Source organism: Rhineura floridana, chromosome 9 (genome assembly GCF_030035675.1).
Source record: "Rhineura floridana isolate rRhiFlo1 chromosome 9, rRhiFlo1.hap2, whole genome shotgun sequence".
In the NCBI taxonomy this organism is placed as follows: domain Eukaryota; kingdom Metazoa; phylum Chordata; class Lepidosauria; order Squamata; family Rhineuridae; genus Rhineura; species Rhineura floridana.
Genome location: NC_084488.1, coordinates 23808970 through 23833207, shown reverse-complemented (window position 1 = coordinate 23833207; position 24238 = coordinate 23808970). Strand labels below are relative to the sequence as shown.

The window sequence follows — 24238 nt, the reverse complement described above, 5'->3', positions numbered from 1 at the left end:
GCAGCTCACATATCCAACGTCAGAGGTCTGACTGAGAAGTTCTCTACAAGTGGCTTTTATGAGCAATCGTCTGGTATGAAAAAACCTTTAGAATATCTACACTAGGGAATTATGTATGGCCCCTCTTGATCTCCGACATGCTCCCTCCTTGTCAAGCTTTCGCCATGGCCTAAAGACCTGGCTTTTCAGGCAGGCATACAAGATTGGGATAGATTAATTCTACGCTATATGAACTGAAGGATGGTTTTTAGCTTAATTTGATTGTTTCTAGTGTATATATGTACTGTTTTATTCTGTTGTATGTCGCCTAGAGTGTCCCTAACCCGGACAGATAGGCGACTGAAAAATAAAATTTTATTATTATTATTACTTGGTTGGTTTTAAGGAAACCCTTAATGACTTTCTTATTCTGATCTGCATTTGGAAAAATTGAAAGAGCTCTGATTTAACAAATATCTATCTGCTGCTATAATTTTAATGTTAATGGTTTTAATTTTATTGTTTTAATAATTTTATTAATGACACAATTTTGTTACTGTATAAGTCGTGAGACTGTAAGCTACTTTGTGAGGGTAAGTACTGTGAAAGGTAGGATAGATTTCTATTTTATAAACAAATACGCTAATGTTATGTTGACAGAACAATACATTTGGCTGTATTGAAATTGCTCTCTTGCCTTTGAAATAGATTTACAGGCTATTGCCTCAAGTTCCAAATATACCTATCAGAATCAGGTTATGAACTTCATTTCACAAATGTAAGTGTGAAATCAGGGAATGAGCGAGTGACAATTTAGAACAGCTGACATTGTCTAATGCAGGTGTGTGGCTTTTTCTCATGGTGTAGACAAACACCCAACCTTTCCCTCACCCTTTTCTCAATGTTTTCCTGGGCTGCTGTGTATTAATAATAGGCATTATTTTCAAATAACAGTGATTTAACTTCCCTAAGTGAATTAAAAACCACAACAGAAAAACTTGTCTTGTATTAATAAAAGAACAAAGAACAAGAACTGTCTAATGAACAACTTAGCTTCAGAGACTCCTATCATGATAAAGTATCGCACTAAATATATGTAACTACAGATATTCCAAGAGGATGGGGAAGAGAATGTTAACCATTCTGGAAGCAGAGAGAGAGAGATACAACAACCAGTTTTTCTTCTCTTCAAAACCAAAACACATTCAAGGTGAGTTTGTTCCTGCTTTCCCCTTCCCCCCACCGCCTTCCAGTGTAGCTAAAGTGTCTTTTGTAGCTTTACACTTGTTAAAACTCACCCTACCCTTTAGTTTCTGGAACACTGCATCTATGGGAGGTGTGCTGCCTTGCCAGATTCTATCAGGGCTCTTATTTCAAAAAAGACAAAGCCTGAAGCTAGGTCTTCTGGCACACAGATTAGAGCTTTACACATTGCGTACTAGGAAGACTGTCTGATTTCAGCTGCTCACTGCCCAGGCTGGCAGGAAACCAAGCGCTTCTGCAGCTGTAGTGTGCTTTGCTTCCCAACTGGAAGAGCAGCTTGAGTTGCTCCGCAGTTACCTCCCTGCCCAAAGTAGTTGTTCCAACACATGCTGAACAGTCTTATTCAATGTCTCCTGTTCGGCAGAGTCACTTTGAAAGCATGAGCTAACTGGAATGGGGGAGGGGGGAAGATCCCAAATGGTAAAGCCATAATAAGAATGAACAAGGGGAATACTTAATGTTTTTTTCTGTTTAAATGATAACTAATGACATGACTAAGGCATTTCTGGAAGACACCTTTCATTGGAACGAATAAGGCTGCAATTTGCTGTGTTGGATTTTAAAACTCATGTGGCAGCTGGCTGAATTGACTCAGTGGTGAAAGGCAATTTGCACAGGCTTGTAAGCAACTCTTCAAGGATTATGTAATGCAAGGAGAAATGTTCCCAATACCTTTCAAGCACAGGCTTTCTTTTAAAGGAAAAAAAGGCTTAAGAAAGAAGCAAAATATGTGATTCAATTAAAAGATACAGCTTTTGCAGAAAGCTGACACAGTCCAATACTACATTCCAGTGGAGGAATCTAACTAGTCAGCTCCAAATATTACCATCCAATTCTTTTTTAAAAAAGCTGCTACACTTTCTGTGTATACAAACTAGTCAGTGTGTATATAAACTAGCTAAAACATGTAAGGAAAATATTAATACATATCAGAACACACACAGTAAAAAAAAAACAGCCTTCTTTTAACCACTGCTTACTGACAGTTTTGACATATGTTTGACATAAACTTAACTTCAAATGTTCTAAAACTTACATATGACAATCTGATTCCAGTTCGTGTCCTGGACAGAAGTGTCTGAATGTAAGCTTTAACATTTAGATAGAGCAATTTTCTGATACAATTTGATGTATTGGAGAATAAAGAGCCATATATTTTCAGTCTCATGTATATTTTGTTTATTAATTCATTTTTCCTAAGAACCACCATTGTGAATCTTCGGATTTTTGTGGTGAAAACCTTGGGCACTCAGAGCAATGTGTTGTTGGTTTTTTTGCTAATCTTTGGCTGTTGCCCTATATTCTGTGGGGAATGGAGAGTATTGTGTCCAGATTCTAGAGGCCTGGGACTCTTACAAAGAAGAATCTGGACTAAGAACTAGTGTTCTTTCTTCTAGAATTCTCTGTAAGTCCTGGGGTGGACCAGCCTATGCTAGCCCAGAGCATTCTAGAATCCTGGTCCGGATGAAGGAAAGGATCTGCCATAGGTATTGCAGAGAGGAAATCCCAAGCACTGTGAAATGCAGGAGGCACAGGAAGTATAGGAGACACTGTGCATTTTAACATTGTGTTCAGAAGTTGTTTTATTATACTGTCATTTTATCTGGATTCGTTAATAATTACAAATCAAGTCAAATTTGCAGGGTTCTGACATTACATTCTTTCTTATTGCTTGAGTGGTCAGAACGATTCCTCTTAATCTGAGTTTTGTTATCATTCAAACAGCACTGGAACCAGGGCCAGATTAAACTCTCTGTAAGGCACTAGGCACTCTCATAACCATAAGCCCCCAAGACAGATCTGTGGATATTTACATTGTATATGTCCCATAATCACAGATAATCACAGATGATATATCTATACATGAGGATGTTGCAGTTTCCAACATATCCTGTGAGACAGGAGACATGATTCTTCACCTCTGTAAGAAAGCTAGAAGACAGAACATACTTTGTGGAACTATCTGCTAGCAGCTTTGAGAGAGTGAGAAATAAAAGTAGTAAATATGTGTGTATGAATATGATGAGTCACAATGAGATACATGGCTGCCCTAACTTGGTTGCATTGAATGTTTAGCTAAATTTGATGTTTCTCACAGAGCACAATCAAAAACAGACATCCGGGAAGGAGATGTCTTCAACTATATGTGATGAGCATGTTGACATATTTCAGGTGTAGGGAACTGCATCAGTCAGTTTGGGGGGGGAGGGTTGTAGTCACTTTATACGTTCTTCTCAGCTTCACCCAAAAGATGGACTAATCTGTGGCTAAAATGATAGTTGCATAAATTATGGACAAGCTGGTGACAAGGTTTCCAAATGTCAATGTTGCTTTTAGAATGTACCTTGCCATTTTTGGAAAATGTTGTGAAGGGGAGCACTCTTTTTCAAACCTGAAAATGTATAAAGAACTCTCTTAGGACAACCATGTCATAGAAATGACTTGCACTACTCTCAATGAGAATGGTCTTTTGCAAAATATGGAATTTGAAGATGTAATGTGTGATTTTGCTAACAAAAAGAGCTACAAAGTTAATGTTCAATTTACATTTACTTAAGGCATATTATAAGACCCTCCGTGGTGCAGAGTGGTAAGCGGCGGTAACGCAGCCGAAGCTCTGCTCACGGCCAGAGTTCGATTCCAACAGAAAGAGGAAGTCGAATCTCCGGTAAAAGAGGTCGAGGTCCACTCAGCCTTCCATCCATCCGTGGTCGGTAAAATGAGTACCCGGCATATGCTGGGGGGTAAAGAAAGGCCAGGGAAGGAACTGGCAATCCCACCTCATACATACAGTCTGCCTAGTAAATGTCGCAAGACGTCACCCTAAGAGTCGGAAACGACTCGCACTATAAGTGCGGGGACACCTTTACTTTTTAAGGCATATTATATCTGCATGTTATTTGTTGAATAAAGATGGAGTAAACTGCTAAATCAAAAAAGAATTTGCTTTAAATGAATTGAATTTTTTTGTTGGCCCCAAACTTTTTCATAGGCCCTTGGGAGTTTCATAGGTCCTGGGTACAGTCCCTGTTGTGCCTAATGGTTAATCCAGCCCTGATTGGAGCAAACAGATACAAAATATATTTATTTACAGCTTTAGGATTTGCTTAACACATATTAAGTTATAAAAGTTTGTATAAGTAAGTACTTCTCTGGGAACTAGGAGATTCGTGGAAAGAAATACCCCCCCAATATAAAACCCCACTCAAACCATTGTGCATTTCTGAATCTTCTAAAATATATATTTGTCTATATTTTCAAGATTTTCTTCTGCAGTCATGAGAACTAGACCCACATTCCCCTTGTTAATCTTCCTTTTAAAAAGAAACATATGAGAATAAAGATGTTGAAGACTCCATGTTATGCAAATAAAATATGTAAAAATGCTTTGAACCCCAAGCATTGACCCCAACTCAGGTAGTTCATCAATGCATATAGACTGCAAAAGGGTGAGATTTTTTAAAGAAAATAATGACTTTAACAGTGCAACTTTTCAGCAGAACACAAAATTCTAAGTTTTTGGTAGACTTACCTAAGTCAATAAGTATTGCATGCTGCTGAGAGGTTAGTTGCTTTAAGAGTTCTTTGTAAGGTGTATCCTTTGGTTGCTGTTTATGTGCAAACTGATGCTTAAGCTGGTATTGTTCTGCTAAAAACTTCCAGATCTCACCCCGGTGATGCCTGGGAATTCCTTTTCAAAAGACAATAGGAGCAAAAATAAAAGAAAATAATAATATTCATCACTGTACTAGCCATCTGTCTGAACAACCATATCCAGGAATTAGCAAGTTAACTCACATACATTATCTGCTAAAGCCTAAATTCCCAAAGCGTGGGGTAGATTTGCCAAGGGCAGTGGTGGTGGAGAATAAAGTTCCAGGCAGGATGGGGATCCTGAAGTAGACAATCTCTCTTTCCTTAATCCACCAAGAATGGAGTAGGTTGAATACACCTTGCAGAAGTCAATAAATAATCCATATTGTAATTGAAAGGGAGACTAATCTCCCACTACCCCATTATCCCAAGGTGATTTGGAAAGAAAGGCGTTATGGAAGAGATACTGCTTTGATCTAATTATGCTTTTCTGTTAATGGATGTAGGATGGGTTTGGAGATGTTCTGTTTGATCCCTCTTCTAATGTCATTGCTGGATTAGTACCCCAGTCCACAAATTTCTGCATGCAGCACAGTGAAAAATTCACTAAAAGGCGAGCACATTTTGGGGGGTGGACAATGCTCAGTAGTATGTCAATCCACTGAGCCACAGTCTTGTGGCTTCAGATTTCTCACATAGGGAATCTGCTGCTCTATCCTGGTATCCTCACTGAAAGTGCTGGCATCACAGGTACTGACATTAAAGCATCCAAATTGGTAATTTTCCTGTGTGGTTATCTGGGGGTGGTGTCATGACTAGTAGTGGGATTTTACAGTCATTAGGTTCTTTCTCTGTGCAAATCGTACAGTTCCTGTATTTATTTTAAAAATGTACTCATATTTTACTCTTGAGAGCCAGTGTTGTGTAGTGGGTAAGGTGTTAGATTACGACCTGGGAGACCAGGGTTCAAATCCCCACACAGCCATGAAGCTCACTGGGTGACCTTGGGCTAGTCACTGCCTCTCAGCCTCAGAGGAAGGCAATGGTAAACCACCTCTGAATACTGCTCACCATAAAAACTCTGTTCATAGGGTCGCCTTAAGTCGGAATCGACTTGAAGGCAGTCCATTTCATTTTCAGTTTCCTCCTGTCTGGGGAGAGGACACTGACTAGTTTAGCTGGCACAGTTGTGGCCATCTTAATGGAAAGGTAAAATCTAGTTTTCCAGACTACATGTGGAATACAAAAAGGAAGGTACTCCAAATATTTTTTCCTAGAAAACTAAACTAACAGCACAATCCTATACATGCCTGCCCATAGGTAAATACCAATGAGTTCAACAGGGATTACTCCCAGGTAAGTGGGGATAAGATGGCAGCCTAAAACTATACATAGAAAAAAAGCTTAGAAAAGAAACACCTGTGTTTTTACCTGTTTTCCATCCCTGGCATACTTTTGATTATGACAAGAAATATTATTTATGCAAAAGCAGTGTATGCATTTTTTAAATAAATAATAAATAAATAAATTTCCATATAGATTTAAAAATAAAAATTACTGTTAAAGTACATTGTGGACCTACTTCAGAAGTTGGAATAAGATATATAAAACCAGACTTTACAGCAGAAATGGGAAAGCTGAGGTCCTCCAGATGCTGTGGACTCCAGTACGAATTAGTCCCAGCCAGTGTGACCAACAGTCAGGGGTTATGCGAGCTGGCATTCAACAACACCTGGAGAGCCACAGCTTCCTTATCCCTACTTTAGATCAAGTCACTGATCCCAGTTTAACTTCCTAAGAAGATCCTGAATTAATCCTGATTTCAATATACAAATGTAGAGCACTTTCAGTCATTTTAGTTCACATTCAATTATTTTTCATACTGCAGAAGGGGGTGACTAGGGTTGCCAGAGAGTAGCTTGTCTAAGGCCACCTAGTAAGTTCAGGGCAGAGGAGAGATTCAAAACTGGGGACTTCCTGGTTTACTTGCAATCCCTTTGTGAGTGGCTCTGACCATGACAACCTCCAAATTTCTAAAGTCTATTCCAAGAGCACTGAGAATCGATGAAGCTCAAACAGTTGGAAATGACTCATGATATACACTTATATTCATATAATAAATTTCCCTGGTTATTTAAATGGATGTTTTGATAGTTTACTTTCAAAGCATGTGTATACAAATCGCATCCTACAATAATTAAATACTTACCTTTCCCAACAGCAGAATGTATTTTTTCCATATCAAACTTCATCTTTGATCTTCCTGGCATACTCAACATTTTTTCCCAGACCAATGTTATTTCTTTGAGGCATGGGGTGATTTCTTCATAATCAAGCTTCAGACGTTTGTTTAGCAGATTGTTTTCAGAAGCTAGACAAAAAAGATTAAAGAGATACATGTTAATGGCATTCAGCACATAATAAATGGCTCTTAGACAGTTTACTGAAAATGTCAGCCTAATGAACCATGACAGTCAAAAAAGGCAAGCATGTTTCAGCAGCTTTGCAACGGAAAGAACATAATACAGAAACCCTGAAAAAGCTACTGATTCATATTCAATGTACTGCCTCGTAGCAATGCCTCATTATGGACATCTTTAAAGATGGCATCATAGGGATTGTCCTCACTAGCAGTTTACTGCATACGAGTACGGAAAACATTCATCTTACCTGTACTGTCTTTACTGTTTACACATGGAAAATGGTACAGACATGACTCTAAACTGAAAACTGTTGTTAGTTTGAAAATGCAACCATGTCGGCAGTTGACCTAAATGAGCCGTATAGCCAATGTTCCTATAGAAGCATCATGTGAGTAGGTGCTGGGTGGTGCCAGGATCAGATAAAGGAATAAAAAGGGAAAATTGGAACTCCCTGCCTACTGACATCAGGCAGGCACCTTTGCTGCACTCTGAAGCTGACATGTGTTTTAATCTGTTAGCTTAATTACAGGTTGTAATTATATTTGGATTTTTTAAAAATACCTGCTTTTACTTTTGTCTTTTATTACAATTTTAATGTTTGTTTTATTTTATGTAAACCACTTAGAGGTTCTATTTACAATCAAGCAATACATACAATCTTGGGTCAAAGAAGGAGGAGTCCAAAGCTTAGCTGCTAGGTCTTGGCAGGCTAGGAGGAAGATCGGTAGTTGTGTTCCTATCCTGAAGTGCTTTGCTGCACAGCTGCCAAGAGGGAAGGCAAGGCTTTGCAGTAACAAGATCTCCCGGACATACGTCACAAAGGATTAGTTGCATTTTGAGGGCAGAAATGATTACATTTTTTGGTCGATGAAAAAACAATGGGGACTACCACATGTCAGAAGAAACTCTAGAGAGAGAATTGGAACACAGGAACCAAAGCAAAAAGAGATGGAAAAAAGACAAGTCAAGTTAAAGCACTGTGTTTTCTTCTGCTTAAAGGGCAGCATTAAAAGTATTGCTTGAACACTAAGCACAACTTGGAACCATATTTAAAAAGTAATATATCATATCATAGCTATCGCTTTAATGATGTCTGTTTTGATATATGCACAACAAGTCCTTGCTGTGTTGATAAATTACCAGTATGCTGTCATTCTTAGGACATATTATTCAGATACATCATAAGAATACTGTCACTTTGATGATTTAATAGCATAATGTATCACAAAAAAGCAGCACTCCCATTTATTATAGTTGTGAGACAATCTATAGGAGAGTGAAATCTTAGTTCTCCACAGCAACTTCAGTTTACAGATTGAATATCTCTTTTCCATGTTGATTTTGCCAGTTCCTCCAAAATGGCACAGGATATTGCCATGCTGGGAATCATATATGAACCAAAAATTAAGGATTTTTCCTACCCTCCAGATCCTGACAAAACAATTTTGGGCAATAGCATAATTCACAAAGCCAGAACAGCTCTTGAAATATCTTGTATGATAGATACTTGATGGTCTTTCTTATGTTCTTTTCACCTGCATGAGTGGGAGCTGCTGTAGTGCTGTTGGATAATGTGAGAAGCCCTGGCTGTGTGGGAGGGGCCCATGCTGTAGTTCTTGCCCACACCAGCTTCCCCAGGTTACAGCAGTTGCTCTATGATTTTGTTGGGTTGTTCTCTATTTCTTCTTTGTTCACTGTACTGTTCAATACTTTGTATTAAGTGGTGGAGAAGTGGCATGTACTGCTACCTCATTTTTACTAGTTATTGCAACCAAAGTTACTGATTTCCCTTGTTACGGTGTCGACACAAAGGCCTTCCCCTTTATCGTTACTAGGGAATATAGCAATGCTTTGGAGTAGGCTGCATTTCTTCACAGTAAAAGGAAAGGCAGTATGCCCGCCCATTTTTTATTCAATAGAAAGTGAGGGAAATGTTATCCTCTTTTCCTGTTCTGGGGCTCTGCAACACAGCATGGGATGATAAGAGTTCCCACAATGCCTAGCAGTCAGTTAGGTAATTTCAGATTCTGGATTTAATGATCTTATGGGGGCCCTCTTTTTACTACTTCAAAATGTGGTAAGCCAATCCTGCTTCATTTGGGCCCTCCCTGCTCATTCTGCTGAGCGGCCTTCTGTCCCAAAGTCCTGCTCTGATGGCACCACTGACATTACCCAGACAGCACACCCACTTTTCCTGCACTATGCTGCATCCTCAAAGAACAGCGCCAGAACAGTAGATTCACCTACTTGCTTTGGGTATCCCCCCCACCATGCCTATTTGAACCAGGGCAGTGTTTGTCCTCAGTTAGGGTAGCCATGCAGCCAGCTTTTCTTGGCAGCTCAGAAAATGACAAATCTCTCTCACTTCATGATCCTATATGGTTTAGTTAGGCCATGCAGTAAAGGAGAAGAAGGAAAAAGGTGCCAAAAGCAGCAGAGAGATAGATCATGGATGTGAACAGCTACAGAAGATGTGAAAACGGAATGAACATTTGGAAGTCAAGGGTCTGGGGGGGGGGATTTTGTTCCATTTTTTGTCTTTTTCATGGATTATAGTCTAGAGTGAAAAAAGGGAGAATGAAATGTTTTGTGATTGCTTTTTGAAAAAGTGCTCCTATTCCACTTTAAATATTTGTAGGATGACACACAATTTCCACCTGTCTAGTTAAAGCCAGTACTTCTCATGTAGATTAAAGTGCAAGGACAGCTCTTGGGAGATTTTCACAGATGTCTAACGTTTTAAACATAAAAAGGTGGATCCAAACACACCAAAGACACAGTTCAAAGGAGACAGAAAATGGGCACCTTATCAGCACTTCCAGGAACTAAGAGCTGCCATTGATAAAACAAGCAAAGAGGCTATTAAGATAAAGTAAACAAACTATGGGTACAGTACAGCAAAAGAGGGAAAGCAAACATGACATGTTATTGAGAAAAAAGAATTCTGAACAAATGTTATGTACAATATTCTGGAACACTTATTTACTGCTATAGCCACAATTCCAATGGTATAGGTTTTCCCCCTCCCCCCTCAAGTTTTTGATCCAGTTATTTACTTGCCTTGCAACTTTTGATTTTCCTTTTCCATCCTAAGTAGTAGTATCTGCTGCAGAATTGCTTTTTGCCACAGTTCCCGAAGCTCCTTGGATGTCCTCTTCCTTTCTTCTTTTACTGTCCTAAAGGGGCTGTCTTCACAAACTGGTTGTAATGGTGATCTAGGGGGAAGCTCTCCCAACTCAGAGTATTCTTAATAAGATGACAAAACAAGAAAAAAGCATTCAGAACTGGTAACTAAATTCTTTTAGTTTAGATTTCTAGTTCAATGCCACCCAAACCTCAGGTAAGCATCAATTATAATATCTCAATTATAAAGGTCTGTGACAGTGTGAATATTGCCTCATTTGTGCAAGGCAGGGGTGCAAATGAATAATGCATGCCACTTTACAGTCAGTAACTGTAACCTCTAGTGAAAATTACCGAAAACACAAAAGCAAAACAAAACCCACTACTTGGGAAATCAATGAACATACTTAGTCCCACCTTCTTAATGCACCTTGTAAGCAGTAATGTGCATATGCTACGATTCTGCAGAAGCAGAAAATCAACAGGGTACGATACTGACATGGAAGTCAGCTTCTTGAGAATCTCAGCTTTCTTTCAAATAGAAATCAAGTCTTACTAACTTATAAGGCTAGAATCTGCAGAGTATTAGGACCATAATGTGAGGCTTCTAATTCTGAATTTTGATGTCAGAGAACTGCTGCTGTAAAAAAACAACATCCATTCTGCAAACCTTTCTACTCTATACGAATATAAAGCATTTCAGCACATTCAGAAGGGGAAGCTGGATTTGGGGGTTGTAAGTGGTATCCCTGAATTCTTAATATAATAATAATAATAAAATTTTATTTGTGAGTCACCTATCTGTCCGAATTAACGGACACTCTAGGCGACGTACAACAACACAGTAAAATACAACATACAAATCAAAAAACCACAATCAGTAGTTAATCTAAACCCAGCCTTCAATTAATACATCATAAAACTAATCCACCCCAGAAATCCTGTAGCCCTGCCTGAATAGCCAGGTCTTTAAGGCTCGGCGAAAACCCATCAGGGAGGAGGCATGTCAGAGGTCAAAGGGAAGGGAATTCCAGAGGGTGGGGGCCACAATCAAGAATGCCCTCTCTCTGGTCCGCACCAGCCTAGCTGTTTTGACTGATGGGACCGAGAGGAGGTCTTGTATGGCTGATCTCGTCTGGCGGCATAATTGGTGATGCTGGAGGCGGTCCTTCAGATAAACTGGGCCAAAACCGTATAGGGTTTTAAAGGTCAACACCAACACCTTGAATTGGGCCCGGTAAACAACTGGTAGCTAGTGTAGGTCTACTAACACCGGAGTGATATGGTCATGGCAACGGCTATGCTTAATCAAGCGAGCCGCCGCATTCTGTACCAGTTGTAATTTCCGGACCATTTTCAAGGGTAACCCCACGTAGAGCGCATTACAGTAGTCTAAGCGGGAGGAGACCACGGCATGTATCACTCGTGGGAGCAGATGCACTGGAAGGTAGGGTCGCAGCCTCTGTATCAGATGTAATCAGTGAGCTGTCCGGCTCACTGCCAAGACCTGAGCCTCCATGGACAGCTGGGAGTCAAGAATGACCCCTAGGCTGCGGACCTGGTCCTTCAGGGGTAATCTCACCCCGTTGAGTACCAAGTCGATGTCTCCCAACCTTCTCTTGTCACCCACGAGCAACACCTCGGTCTTGTCAGGGTTTAGTTTCAGCCTGTTCTCACCCATCCATCCACTTATGGACTCCAGGCACTTGGACATGGTGTTCACAGCCAACTCTGGTGAGGACTTAAATGAGAGATAGAGCTGAGTGTCGTCCGCATATTGGTGACACTGCAGCCCAAAACTCCTGATGATGGCTCCCAGCAGTTTCATATAGATGTTGAATAGCATGGGGGAGAGGATAGAACCCTGTGGTACTCCACAATTGAGAGGCCAAGGGTCTGAAACCTCATCCCCCAATGCTACCCGTTGATGCCTGTCTGAGAGATAGGAACGGAACCACCGTAAAACAGTGCCCCCTATTCCTAATCCCTCCAGGCAATTTAAGAGGATACCATGGTCAACGGTATCGAAAGCCGCTGAGAGATCCAGGAGGACATATTCTCCCCTATCCAACGCCCTCCTCATATCATCCACCAGGGCGACCAAGGCTGTTTCAGTTCCATGTCCAGTCCTGAAGCCCGATTGGAATGGATCTAAGTAATCCGCTTCATCCAAGTGTGTCTGTAACTGTTTGGCCACCATTCGCTCAATCACCTTGCCCAAGAATGGTAAATTAGAGACTGGGCGCAAGTTATTCAACTCTTGGGGATCCAAGGAGGACTTTTTCAAGATGGGCTTTATCACTGCCTCCTTGAGGGCTGATGGCATTGCACCCTCTTCCAAGGATGCATTTACCACTGCCTTGATCCCTTCACCCAGTCTCTCTTTGCAGCTCAAAATGAGCCACGAAGGGCAAGGATCAAGCAAACAGGTGGTTGGCTTCACAGTAAAGAGCACCTTGTCCACTTCCTCAGTGGGAAGAGGCTGAAACCGATCCCACCGGACTGGGATGCAACTGGCCGACTCTGGCCCACTTCCTGTATCCACGGTGTACGGAATCATGCTCTTCTGGCGCTCGATTTTATCGGCAAAGTGTTTAGCAAATGTATCACAGGAGGCTTTAGAATGCTCCATGGGTTCCTGAGCGACTGGACCGACCAGGCTTCGGACCACTTGGAACAACCTCCTGGGACAACACTCTGCCGACGCAATAGAGGCAGCAAAGAATTCCCTTTGTTGCCTTTGTTGCCACCTGGTAGGCCACTACTGCTGCTCTAACCAGTGTTCGATCGTCTTCGGCGTGAGATTTCCACCATCGGCGCTCTAGTCGTCTCACCTCCTGTCTCAGACCCCGCAACCGTGGTGTATACCAGGGTGCTATCTGAGCTCTATTCAGGGGAAGAGGACGTTTCGGAGCCACCCGGTCTACCGCCCTAGTGATCTCCCTGTTCCATTCCACCACCAGGGTTTCGACCAAGCGTCCTTCAGTCAGCTCCAAATCACCCAGTGCATTCAGGAATCCCTTAGGCTCCATCAGGCGTCTGGGGCGGACCATCCTAATAGGTCCTTGCCCCCTGCGGAGGGTGTGCGGCATTGAGAGGTCCATATTCACCAGGTAGTGATCTGACCATGACACGGGGTTAGAAAAGACAGACCCCATTTTCAGAGCACTTCCCTCCCCTCCCGAGACAAACACAAGGTCAATAGCATGACTGGCTACATGGGTGGGCCCTGTATTACTAAGGTGCAGTTCCCAAGAAGTCATGGTTTCAATGAAATCCCGAGGGGCTCCCGTGAGAGCGGCCTCAGCGTGCATGTTGAAGTCCCCCAAAACCAATAGGTTGGGGGAGAGCAACCGCACGCCCGAGACCACCTCGAGCACCTCGGCCAGGGAGTCTGCTGTGCAGCGGGGTGGGCGGTACACAAGTAGAATCCCTAAACTGCCCTTTGGGCCCAACCTCCAGTACATGCAATCAACAAACTTGGTCTCGTGGAGAGGGGGTCTGTGAAAACCAAAGACCCCCGGTAAATAACTGCCACTCCCCCAGGAAGGTAGCTGCCTTACAGCAAGTCAGATGATCTAGTCTGTCTAGCCCAGTATTTTCTACTCTGACTTGCAGCTACTTCCAGGGTTTCACACAAAGGTCTTTCCCATCACCAGCTACCTTATCCTTTTAATTCCAAGATACTCGGAATTCAGCCTGGGACTTTCTACATGCCAAGCATGTGTTCTATCATTGAGTTGTGGTTCCTCCTCATCTCTTGCCCTCTAGTTAGTGAATTCATAAAACCTGGATTTGAACATCTAAATCCACCCACCCATCCATTTTCTATTGAGCAGTGTTTCCAGTGGAATACCTGAATAGTGTCAAGGGGGGAAATAATGTGAATCTGTGCATTGAGAGTTAAGGACAGAACTGAAAAGGGCACTTCTAAGTGTTTCCAGGGCCTTTGGCATCTCCAGCAGATTTTTTGATATCTTTTTAAAATAATTGAGCCCCACCATAACACAAACGCCTCTTGAGAGCTTCCTTGGTTTCAAAAGTAGTTTATCACATGGCACAGGGCCTGTTGTCATGCCGCTGACTATGACTCCCCAGAGGCAGAGCACTCTAACAACTGCAGCTCTGAAGAGAAGAATCTACTCCCTGGTCCATCCTGTGTGTGTCTGCAGGCACCAGAGATCCTATCCCCCCATAACATCCCAAGGAGATACCTCTGGTAACAGACTCTAATGGCTGATCTAGTGTCTCTCCAGGGGATTGAAAAAGCTCGGAGGAGAGACTTCCACAGCTGGAAACCCCATTCTCTTGAAGGAGCCAATTGCTAACAGAAGAAGGTATGGACCCTTTAAACTGACCAGGAGGCAGCACTCAGCGGGTGGGATATCCAGTCAATGACTACCTAGCACTGCTATGAAACTGTGCCAGTTGCTCCAGGACCTTGCTAAAACAACTTGGATGTCTGGCTCTGGTTGCAAGAACACTATCCACGATTCTGAACGTATCCACGATCACTCTCCAAGGTGGTTAATGTGGCCTTTGTCTTGCCTTGCCCTGTTATCCTGCCTAGGTAAGCAAGAACTTCTGACCTCCCCTTGCTTGGGCCATCACCCCTCCTCAGTGGTGGGCACTTCAAGAAACACAATCCAGAAGTTCTTGGGCATACAGAACTAGTTGTGCAATTCTTTGGATCTCAGAAAAAAAAGGGGTTTTTTTCTTCATACAATAGTAATAAGAAAATTCTCAAGCAACTAAAATACCTAAACCTGAAGCTATTATGCAGAAATTTCCTATTATCTGTTCTCAAATGCATCCCTCTTTATCATCAGTTTTGAAAACTGATGCAGCCATTATAAAAAGGCTTCCTTACCTCCTTTCCATTACCTTTAACTCTATAAAGACAAACACAGAGCCTATGCACGGTAGAAACTGTGAGTTAAGTTAACCTTACATCATTCAAATGGATCAAAGGGAAGTGTTGAATTGGGATTTAGGAATCCCAATATATGCATGAAGTTTTGGAACACATCGCAGTATTCCCAATTGTTGTTAGAAATGGGGCCTATTCAGTCTAAACACCTTTTACCCACTATTTATCCCAGAAGGAAGCCACTAAAATTAGAGCAAACCTCCCCTGTGAACCTTAAGGAGGACACTAGAACTATTCACCAGCAGGCCCTCAGGAGGAAGAGGAGGAATTCTCTTCTGACTTTTCCTAAAAACATCCCAATTTGAAACCCTCACATGTCTATTACAAGACTTATTACGCCTTTGCAGGGACAAAAGAATCTCAAAAGTATATTGTCACAGCCTCAAATGAAGAAAGGAAGCTCTCATGAGCGTCTGAAATCAAATAATTATCTTGAAACCCACCCTACAAAGGAAGATAGATACAGGTTTTGGAGTTCAGATGAAAAGAATAAGGACAGGATGTCCCTTTATCTAATTATTTTTATCTACTTAGGCTTGTAAGATGACTCCTAATTGTATGCTGTATTGTATTTGAATTGTATTGTATATTGCTTTGTGATTTATTTATTTATTTATTGGGGGTTTTTTTAGTTTTACTTGGTATATTGTTTTTTTTGTACTGTCATCTTTATTTTGAATGTTTTCCAGATGTTTTTGTAAGTTGCTTTGAGTTCCATTCTGAAAAAAGCAAATAACAATAATAACAACAACCTGGAAATAGACATATTCAGCCATCCTTAACCTACCATCATTAGTACCTCTCAAAATTGGAGGCAAGCATCGGGGGCATTAGTGATAAACACAATGGACTCTATCTGCATGCACACCTAATTGAATGGAATGTTCAAGATGGAAGGTCAGGCAGGCTTGAAAAGTGGGTCAGCGAAATATGAAGACTCTAAGTCAGCCTTCCCCAACCTGGTGTCTTTCAGACAGAGATGGACTATAGTTCCCATCAACCCTAGTCAGCATGGCCATTGGCGGGAATTGATGGGAACTGTAGTCCAACAATATCTGAAGGGCACCAGGTTGGGAAAGGCTGTTCTACCACATCTACATGCAGATTTTACTTCTGTTTAATTTATCTACAAATAAACTATAATTAGTCTCTGCTGGAAATATAAATTTAAAATTGGATACCTATTGCACAAGAAATGTATGTTTAGGATGCTAGGAATCAAAACAATCATTTAAGGATTGATTATTATACTGGAAGACTAGTTCTAGTGAAGTCAATGGGACTGTACATGAATATCCAAATGAGCCAGCATACTGAACAAGGACGAGGTTAGACCAGAACCAGGGAAGATCTGAATTCAAAGTTTATCTAGGCCATACACACTTTGTGGTGGCATTGGATAAGCCACTATTTCTCAGTTTCAGTTCAGGTAATAATAATTTGTTGTGAAGGCCAAAATAAAGCAAAAGACAGTACAGCAAGCAAACTAAATGATCATGCTCTTGTACTAATATAGTTTACCATTTGCAATTAACTTTAGAAAAACCTGTAGCCAGGTCCATGTATAGCCTGTGTTAACAGAAATTCTGCACTTCTGCAATATATATAAATTGTGTAAATTAAACAGATTTTCAGAAAATTTATTCTGCTTCTGCTACTCATAGGGAAAGCAAAGCAATGGAGATAATTATTGCACCCACTCCTCTGAAATTGCAAATCCTAACATGCTGCCTTTTACTTCAGATATTTCACCAGATACATTATACATTTTTAAAAAATGTAAATGTACTGCCTTCAAGTTGATTCCAACTTATGGCAACCCTATGAATAGGGTTTTCATGAGGCTGAGAGGCAGTGACTGGCCCAAGGTCACCCAATGAGCTTCATGGCTATGTGGGGATTCGAACCCTGGTCTCCCAGGTCGTAGTCCAACACCATAACCGCTACACCACACTGGCTCTCTTTTAGCAGCTCTTAAAAAAAGAACAAACCAGTTTCTCAGGATGCTGAATTTTACATCTAGTTTTTCCTTGCACATATGCATTTAGTTAAGTAGTGTCTCAAAATTTGTCTCTTATCAAACTCAACTGAACTTTATTCTCAGGATTTCCTCAAAAACACATAACATGAACACATTAGTCTTGCTCTAAAGTGTTGCACATGATGTGCAGCCCCCATACCTCCTCAAAAGACAGTGGGCCCTCTGAAGCTATATCCTCTATGATGTGTGAGAAGTTTCTGCTAGAAGGAAAAATCAGTCACCACCCATTTTGGGTGCACATGTAGGCCTCTCTGGATCCTAGCCAGCATTACTTGTGCATTTCAGAGCTTTGATAATTTGTGCTTCTTTGTTTCAGTGCAAGAATCTAAATCCTCTTAAAGTGTAGACTTAAAAACAAAACATTGCTAGAAAAACAGTTATCCCATTCTTAAAAGTAACCTAGAACATCATAACACATTAAGTACCAACATTTGACCTTAAAAACACAAGGGAATCAAACTAAATAACTTTTATCTTCTAGAATTAGAAGCAGAAGAAACAGTGCCACCTAGCGTACATGATAAAAACTGAGAGCACAATTCAGCCGGGAGACCACCATTTTCCTTTCTCAACTTGAGATGTTTTGGTATCTGGAGCTAAAATAGTTTAATGGTGTAGCTGGTAATGCCAGGATATTAATGAGACATCTGCCGTTGATATCCACAAAAACATCAAAATATTTGTGTGTCAAGTACAATTAATTAAATTAATTGAGAACATTTTGCCTTCTCTTCCTCATATGTGGTTTTTTTAGGGGAGGGAGAGGGGTGACTATTTGCCACCTCATTGCTTGAAGACAGTAGCTAGAACCCACACAGCTACTGCAAGTCAAGCCAAGGGCTTGTATGAGCCCCACCAGACTTTTCATATTTTGATTGGAACACCAAACCCCTCCATCACAGGCTGCTTTTGAAACCCTTCTGAGTTTAAAGAACGTAAGAAGAACTCTGTGAATCGGACCATAATGAGGAAAGTCCATCTAGTCTAATTTCCTACAGTGGCAAATCAGATACTTCCAGGAAATCCAAAGAATGTAGGCAACATCAATCCCTCATCGTCTGATAATCAGAGCTATCCTGCCTATATGAACATAGGGACGTAGGAAGCTCCTTTGTATCAGATGTGATATTCAGGACTCTCAAATTACAGTATAAATTCAACTTGGCAATAGTGAAATTATGTTTATGTTAATCCAAACAATTTAGATATAGAAATAGTAGATGTATAATAGCAACAACATTTACTTTTTGCACATTTGGTGTCAAAGTGATTAAATCAAGACCTCCAAGGATTTGTGTTGGTTAATGATAAATGACCAGATATAAATGGATGATGGTGATACTGGTAGGTTTTTTTCTTTAACCATCTAACAAATCCTAAAGATGGGAGCTTCAGGATGGATCTTTTAGCCGCAGCAAGGATCATTTGGCAGTGGTATCTGCTGAAATGCTAACATCTGCAGAATGATTAAAGAAACCATGGGATATAGTCACCATGAAGCATCTTACTAAATATAATCCAAATTAGAGAAGGATTGGGGCACATGGAGCTGGATGTCTTCTTTGCCCTCACTTTGTTTTTACTTAGATAATAAAATGCAAAGGTTTTGGATCTTGAATAAGACAATAAAAATATTAACACAGAAGCATGGAGAAAAAAATGCAGCTAACAGTGTGAAAAAGTAGTATCACTGAAAACTAGCCCCCTGGTTCATGATTAAAGAGTAACCAGAAATAATATACAGTAATTATGAATCTATTCTTTGGAAATACATGATACTGTAATCCACCTATGTTATGAAATGACAAGCAAGATCAATACTTTATCTGTAGTATAAGTAAGGTAGGTTCTTTATCTAGAGAAGACCTTTACCATCATGCCAACTGGGAGAATCACATCCTTTCTGTGGTGTTGCTACTCTTAGGAATATTTGTTGCCTCCATGAATGCCGGCGGGTCCTCACAGGGCTTTCACAGACAGAATCTGCTTCCTCTGACTTGGGCTTGTAGTCACTAAAATGAGAAGAAATGTCAAAACCAGATTTGTCTTTTTTTTTTTTTTAGTAATAACTGAAAAATCCAGTCACTGCAATATGATTTGTGATTCATCAGATAGAACAAATGCACACATTTTCCCAAGTATTCACAACAACAAAAAACAGCACTCAGTTCTTTAAGTAACCAACAACCCCGCGTTAAAGAAATGCTGGGGCCATGTGAAAATAATATTCAATTTTCACTTAGACATCTTCACTTAAAGAAAATCAAGCTGCATGAGTGAGGAGCAGCATAACCTTCTAAGAAAGGGTGGAGCCCAGGAATTCTTTCTACTTTCCCCACACTTTTGCAGATTCTTATGATGTCCCCACTTTCGTGAAGGAAAAAAGCTACAGTGTGACCTTCCCACACACCCTCTTGGTTATGTGAAAGCAGCCCCATAAGGTAATATCCCAAGCAGTCAAGCTCCAGAAGAGTTCTCCAGGTTCTGTAAATTTGGCCGCAAGTAGAGCATTCTTCCACATAGTCCGCAATACGACAAAATTATTATAATGACCTCGTTTGGGTGGATGTGAGCCTTGGTCATTAACATCCTGCTGATTACAATTTTCTTCTCAGATAAACTGCTATATTCTCTCCAGTTTCCAACTACAGTTATGCTTAATGCTACCACTTTTGCTGTGAAGAAAGAAGAGCTGCAGGGCCTGCACTGTGCTCCCAATGTGAATTGGGGTCTCACATATGGGCTTCCCCTCGGCTGCTATTTGTCTCTGAAGGAAATGGATAAATAGTAGGCAAGCGGTGGCGAGGAATTTTTGATAGGAAACTGGTGTGGGGCTTCCCTTTAGATTGGGAGCATGGCATCAAATCAGGGTCTTGTGGCTGCTTGTCCTCCAAAATAAAAGTGGTAGCATTAAACATGCTTGCTTAAAAGCATGATTAATGAAATGTGTAGTTTGGCCCTTTGAGAGAGATTCTGAACCCACCATAGGCAGGGAGAGTTTCTCTGGAACTTGTAATACTACAACCTTGATCTATTCTATTCAACAGCAGCCATTAAAAGTCAGTGTGGTGTAGCAGTTGAAATGTTGGACTAGAAACTACAGAGCAGGGTTCAAATCCCCACCCAGCTGTGAAACTCACTGGGTGACCTTGGGCCAGTCACTGCCTTTCAGCCTATCCTACCTCACAGGGTAGTTGTAGGAATTAAATGAGGAGACAAACCATGTACATCACCTTGAGCTCCTTGAAGAAAATGTGGGATGATTGATAAATAAATAAATAGACAGACAGACAGCTATTTAATGAGGTTTGTGACTTACATTATGTGACCACTATCACATAACCTTAGAAATAGAGCGATTCATGGTCTTCACATTGATATGATTTATAAACCCAAATAATACACACTGAAGTAAAATAGATTTTTAATGAAATTGCCACTGTTATCACACCAACCACATTTGAACAATAGTAATTTCAATAATTACTACTGCAGATTATTTTTATATTTTGAGACAAGCAATGTTTTTGAATCAATCACAGATTTTTCAGCTGCAGGAAGAGAACCCTACCTTTTTGTGTTCTTAAAGTCAGAGGTGTTATTTTCATATACAGGAGCCAGAAATTTTAAGAAGTTTGGCACAGAAGAGGAAGAGTGAAGTTTTTTCCGTAGAGCAGAACGGTAGGAGGTGCTGAGAGTATAGCTGAAAAGGAGCAGTTCAGAAGAAGGGAAGTATAAGAATGCCAAGTAAAATTTAAAAAGAAAAACAAAAAACAGAAAAACATCAGTATCAAACCAGGAAGAAACTAATGCTTGTAGGACTTAAAACAAATAACAAGAAATAAAATCTAACATTACAAGACATTTAGCTCACTTTAGAGCTTTATTCTAAATTCAGCAAAGAACATGAAAGTTCATTTCTCTGATGTTTCAGTTAGTAACAGTGGGAGGGGAAACAAAGTAAAATCACCTTGGCTTTTCATCTCCTCCTTGGAAAGGAGTGGGGCTGCAGTGGTTCCTATTGGGTTGGGCTTGTGAAACAGAGAGGAAATGCAGCAAGGAAAACACCAAGTATGATGGTTTATGTAAAGCTGCCACATGAGACTTACATGATATTTACTTAAATTAACAGGGTTGTATTCAACTAAGTCCTATGCAGAGTAGACCCACTGAAATTAATGAACCTAAATTAGTCATATCTATGCAGCTCAGGATCCCAATACCTCAAGGACCATCTCTGCCCATATGAACCAACCTGGACCCTGCGATTGTCATCAGAGGCCCTACTTTGTGTGTCCCTTCATGGGAGGTTCAAAGGGGGGCAACACAAGAATGGGTCTTTTCGGTGGTGGCCTCCTGCTTGTGGAATGCTCTTCCCAAGGAGGCACACCTGGTGCCATCTTTATATATATATTGTAGTCACCAAACAAAGACTTGCCTCTTTACCCAGGCTTTTGGCCCTTAATGTATGGAGCCTTAGCTTCAGGTGGCCACCTTTAGTGTGGAGGGACCTGTAGCCCTGTCCTTTATTTTGTACTGATGTGTTTTTAGGTTCGTTTGTTTTTGATTGATTGGCTGTTTGTTTTAATTGGTTTTAATGTAAGAGCTTTGGGTCCCTTCTGTGACAAAAGCACTACTAAATATAATAAACAAATAAATAACAACTTCAATGGGTCTACTCCAAATAGGACTAGCATTGAATATCACCCACAGGATTTAGGCTGAATTCATGTGATTTCTTTTCTAGTGGCATCATGTGAACTGAACAAATGCAAGTTGAAGTTTTTCTTCTTCTGGCTGCTTGGTGAAATAGTCCTACTGAGTGCTTCATCTGGTGGAAACTTAAACATATTACTTTCCCATTTCTTTTCTAAAATTTTGGAATAGCACAGGAAACCAGAAAACAAGCATGTAATAAAGCCATTACAGGAAAACATCAAACCATGCACCTCAGAGGAGGGAAAAAGTCAACTCCCATTCCTCAAATTATATCTCATTACCCCTCAAAGGTTGTGAGAACTTATTCTTACTTGTACATAAAGATAACTTAAAAAATGAAATGTGAAAATCGCATCCATAAAGGAAAAATATGGGCAGACCATCACATTTTATAATCATGTGGGTATCTATTTCATTGCATGTACACTCAAGACATGCAGTTCAGGTATCATATTTGAAGTGGATGCAAGTTTAATAATCAGGTGTCAGTAAGTTAAAACACTGGCCACATTCAGGTGTTATATTCTCTGAACTTCCAAGCCATTGTTTGGAAGGATAATTCAAACACAGTTTGCCAGGTTGAATTTGGGTTGACAAACCAGGAACTGTTCTGTTGAGTTGTATGTTCAAGAAGAGGAAGGAAGACAGAGTATATGCACACACAGCTAATTCCAGGAGGATGGAGAACATAATATCTGAATACAGACACTGTGATGCTGAAAATGTGAACCTTTCTTGATAGTTAGAATAGTTCTATTATTTATAGAATTATTTATTAAATTATATAATTTATTAAATTATGGAGCTTAAGTTACAATGACTATGTCATACAGAAAGCTAAATAATGGACTTAGGAAACAATCTGACAGACAAACTAAATGGGATAGCAGCAGAACTGTGACAAGATCACCTTGATGACAGTTTTCTATAGAGTTGGGGTGGGGGAAGTAATCTAAATGCAGACAGGAAGGGAATACTGAACCCTTCACTGCTTATGCTTCCTTACCCTCCATCCAACTGCTTCTTCCCTGTCATTGCTCTTCCACGGAGTATCAGGTTTTTATGTTTTAAAATGTTAATTAAGTTTATTGTGAATCATAAAAAAAGCTCTCCACATCTCTCGTCTCACCTCTTTGACACAGCATGCTCGCTTTGTTCTCCACTTGAATTATACCTAAGATGTTTTAAGAAATTGGGTGAAGAGGCTGAGGGATGAAGAAGACAAGCTGAAGGAGGAGAAGCAGGTAGTGACTGATCGGAAGAGGTTTTAGAGTTGCTGCAGGTGAGTTCAAATTTTATGGGGAGGGTTCCAGCAGCGAAGATTAAACGAAAGGTAGGAAAGAAAGAAACATGAGAAATCAAAGAAAAGGGCAAAGAGATGAAATAAAAAAAGATACGCCACATCTCTGCCTTTGTATAGTGTCATGCCTAAGTTAAATGATGGCACATGCACCGTGGAGCAAGGGAGTGCTTTTCCATTGACTCTGCCTCCTCCATGGTGCTTGGCCTAATCCAAAGGATCTTTTGATGCCCCTAGTAGGGAGGCAGACAGATATGACAATAAATTAGGCAGCAAACGCTCAACAACACTTTACTGCTTGGAAGGATCCTCTCCTAGCCCTAAACAAACCAAAATAGCCTGGCTCCTTTTCCCAACCCTTAGATGAGCAGCAGGAGCAGATTCCAAGACCTCAGGAAATATTTACCATCCAGAAAGAATGGCCCTGAAATACAGATTGTCAATTTCTGCTACATGTATTTCCTAGCCCAAGTCAGACCCTGAGACAACAAGAAGGTTCTTTCTAAAGGTTTGATGTACTGATTCTGAATAATTTCCATGCCAAATAATAGGCACACTCACAAAGCCGACAACGAGCAGGGTCCATACTAGTGATGCAATATGTACAGAAGGATGCCTAAAACATTTTGCAACATATTAATACTCTCTTGGGGATATGTTTCCGGTGTCATGCTAAGGAGCTAAAATGGGAGATCAGGAAATTTCCCTGCAAGCACAGCCTTGAAGTAATGATCAAGTTCCTAAGGGCCTCATAATATAGACAAACTTGTAAAATATTTTTAAAAATTCAAATTTGGATAGAAGGGAATATCAGTGATGCATCTTCTTTGGGTTTTGTGAAAAACCCAAATACGTTTGATTGCATG

The 24238-nt window shown here is 40.5% G+C and overlaps 1 protein-coding gene across 13 annotated transcripts in view; it reads right to left on the bottom strand.

Annotated features, from left to right (window-relative positions):
* TBC1D1 (TBC1 domain family member 1) overlaps positions 1-24238 on the bottom strand; it is a 172602-nt gene that overhangs the window by 36763 nt on the left and 111601 nt on the right. For 8 of the 13 annotated variants that reach the window (XM_061583202.1, XM_061583203.1, XM_061583213.1 and 5 more), the window contains 6 exons: positions 23202-23348; positions 20925-21056; positions 19226-19365; positions 10320-10505; positions 7046-7207; positions 4775-4933 (listed from right to left, as the gene is read on the bottom strand). In XM_061583202.1, coding sequence (XP_061439186.1) covers positions 4775-4933; positions 7046-7207; positions 10320-10505; positions 19226-19365; positions 20925-21056; positions 23202-23348 — 926 coding nt within the window. The remainder of the gene's footprint in view (positions 1-4774; positions 4934-7045; positions 7208-10319; positions 10506-19225; positions 19366-20924; positions 21057-23201; positions 23349-24238) is intronic. The other 5 variants (XM_061583205.1, XM_061583206.1, XM_061583207.1 and 2 more) reach the window with 3 other exon arrangements.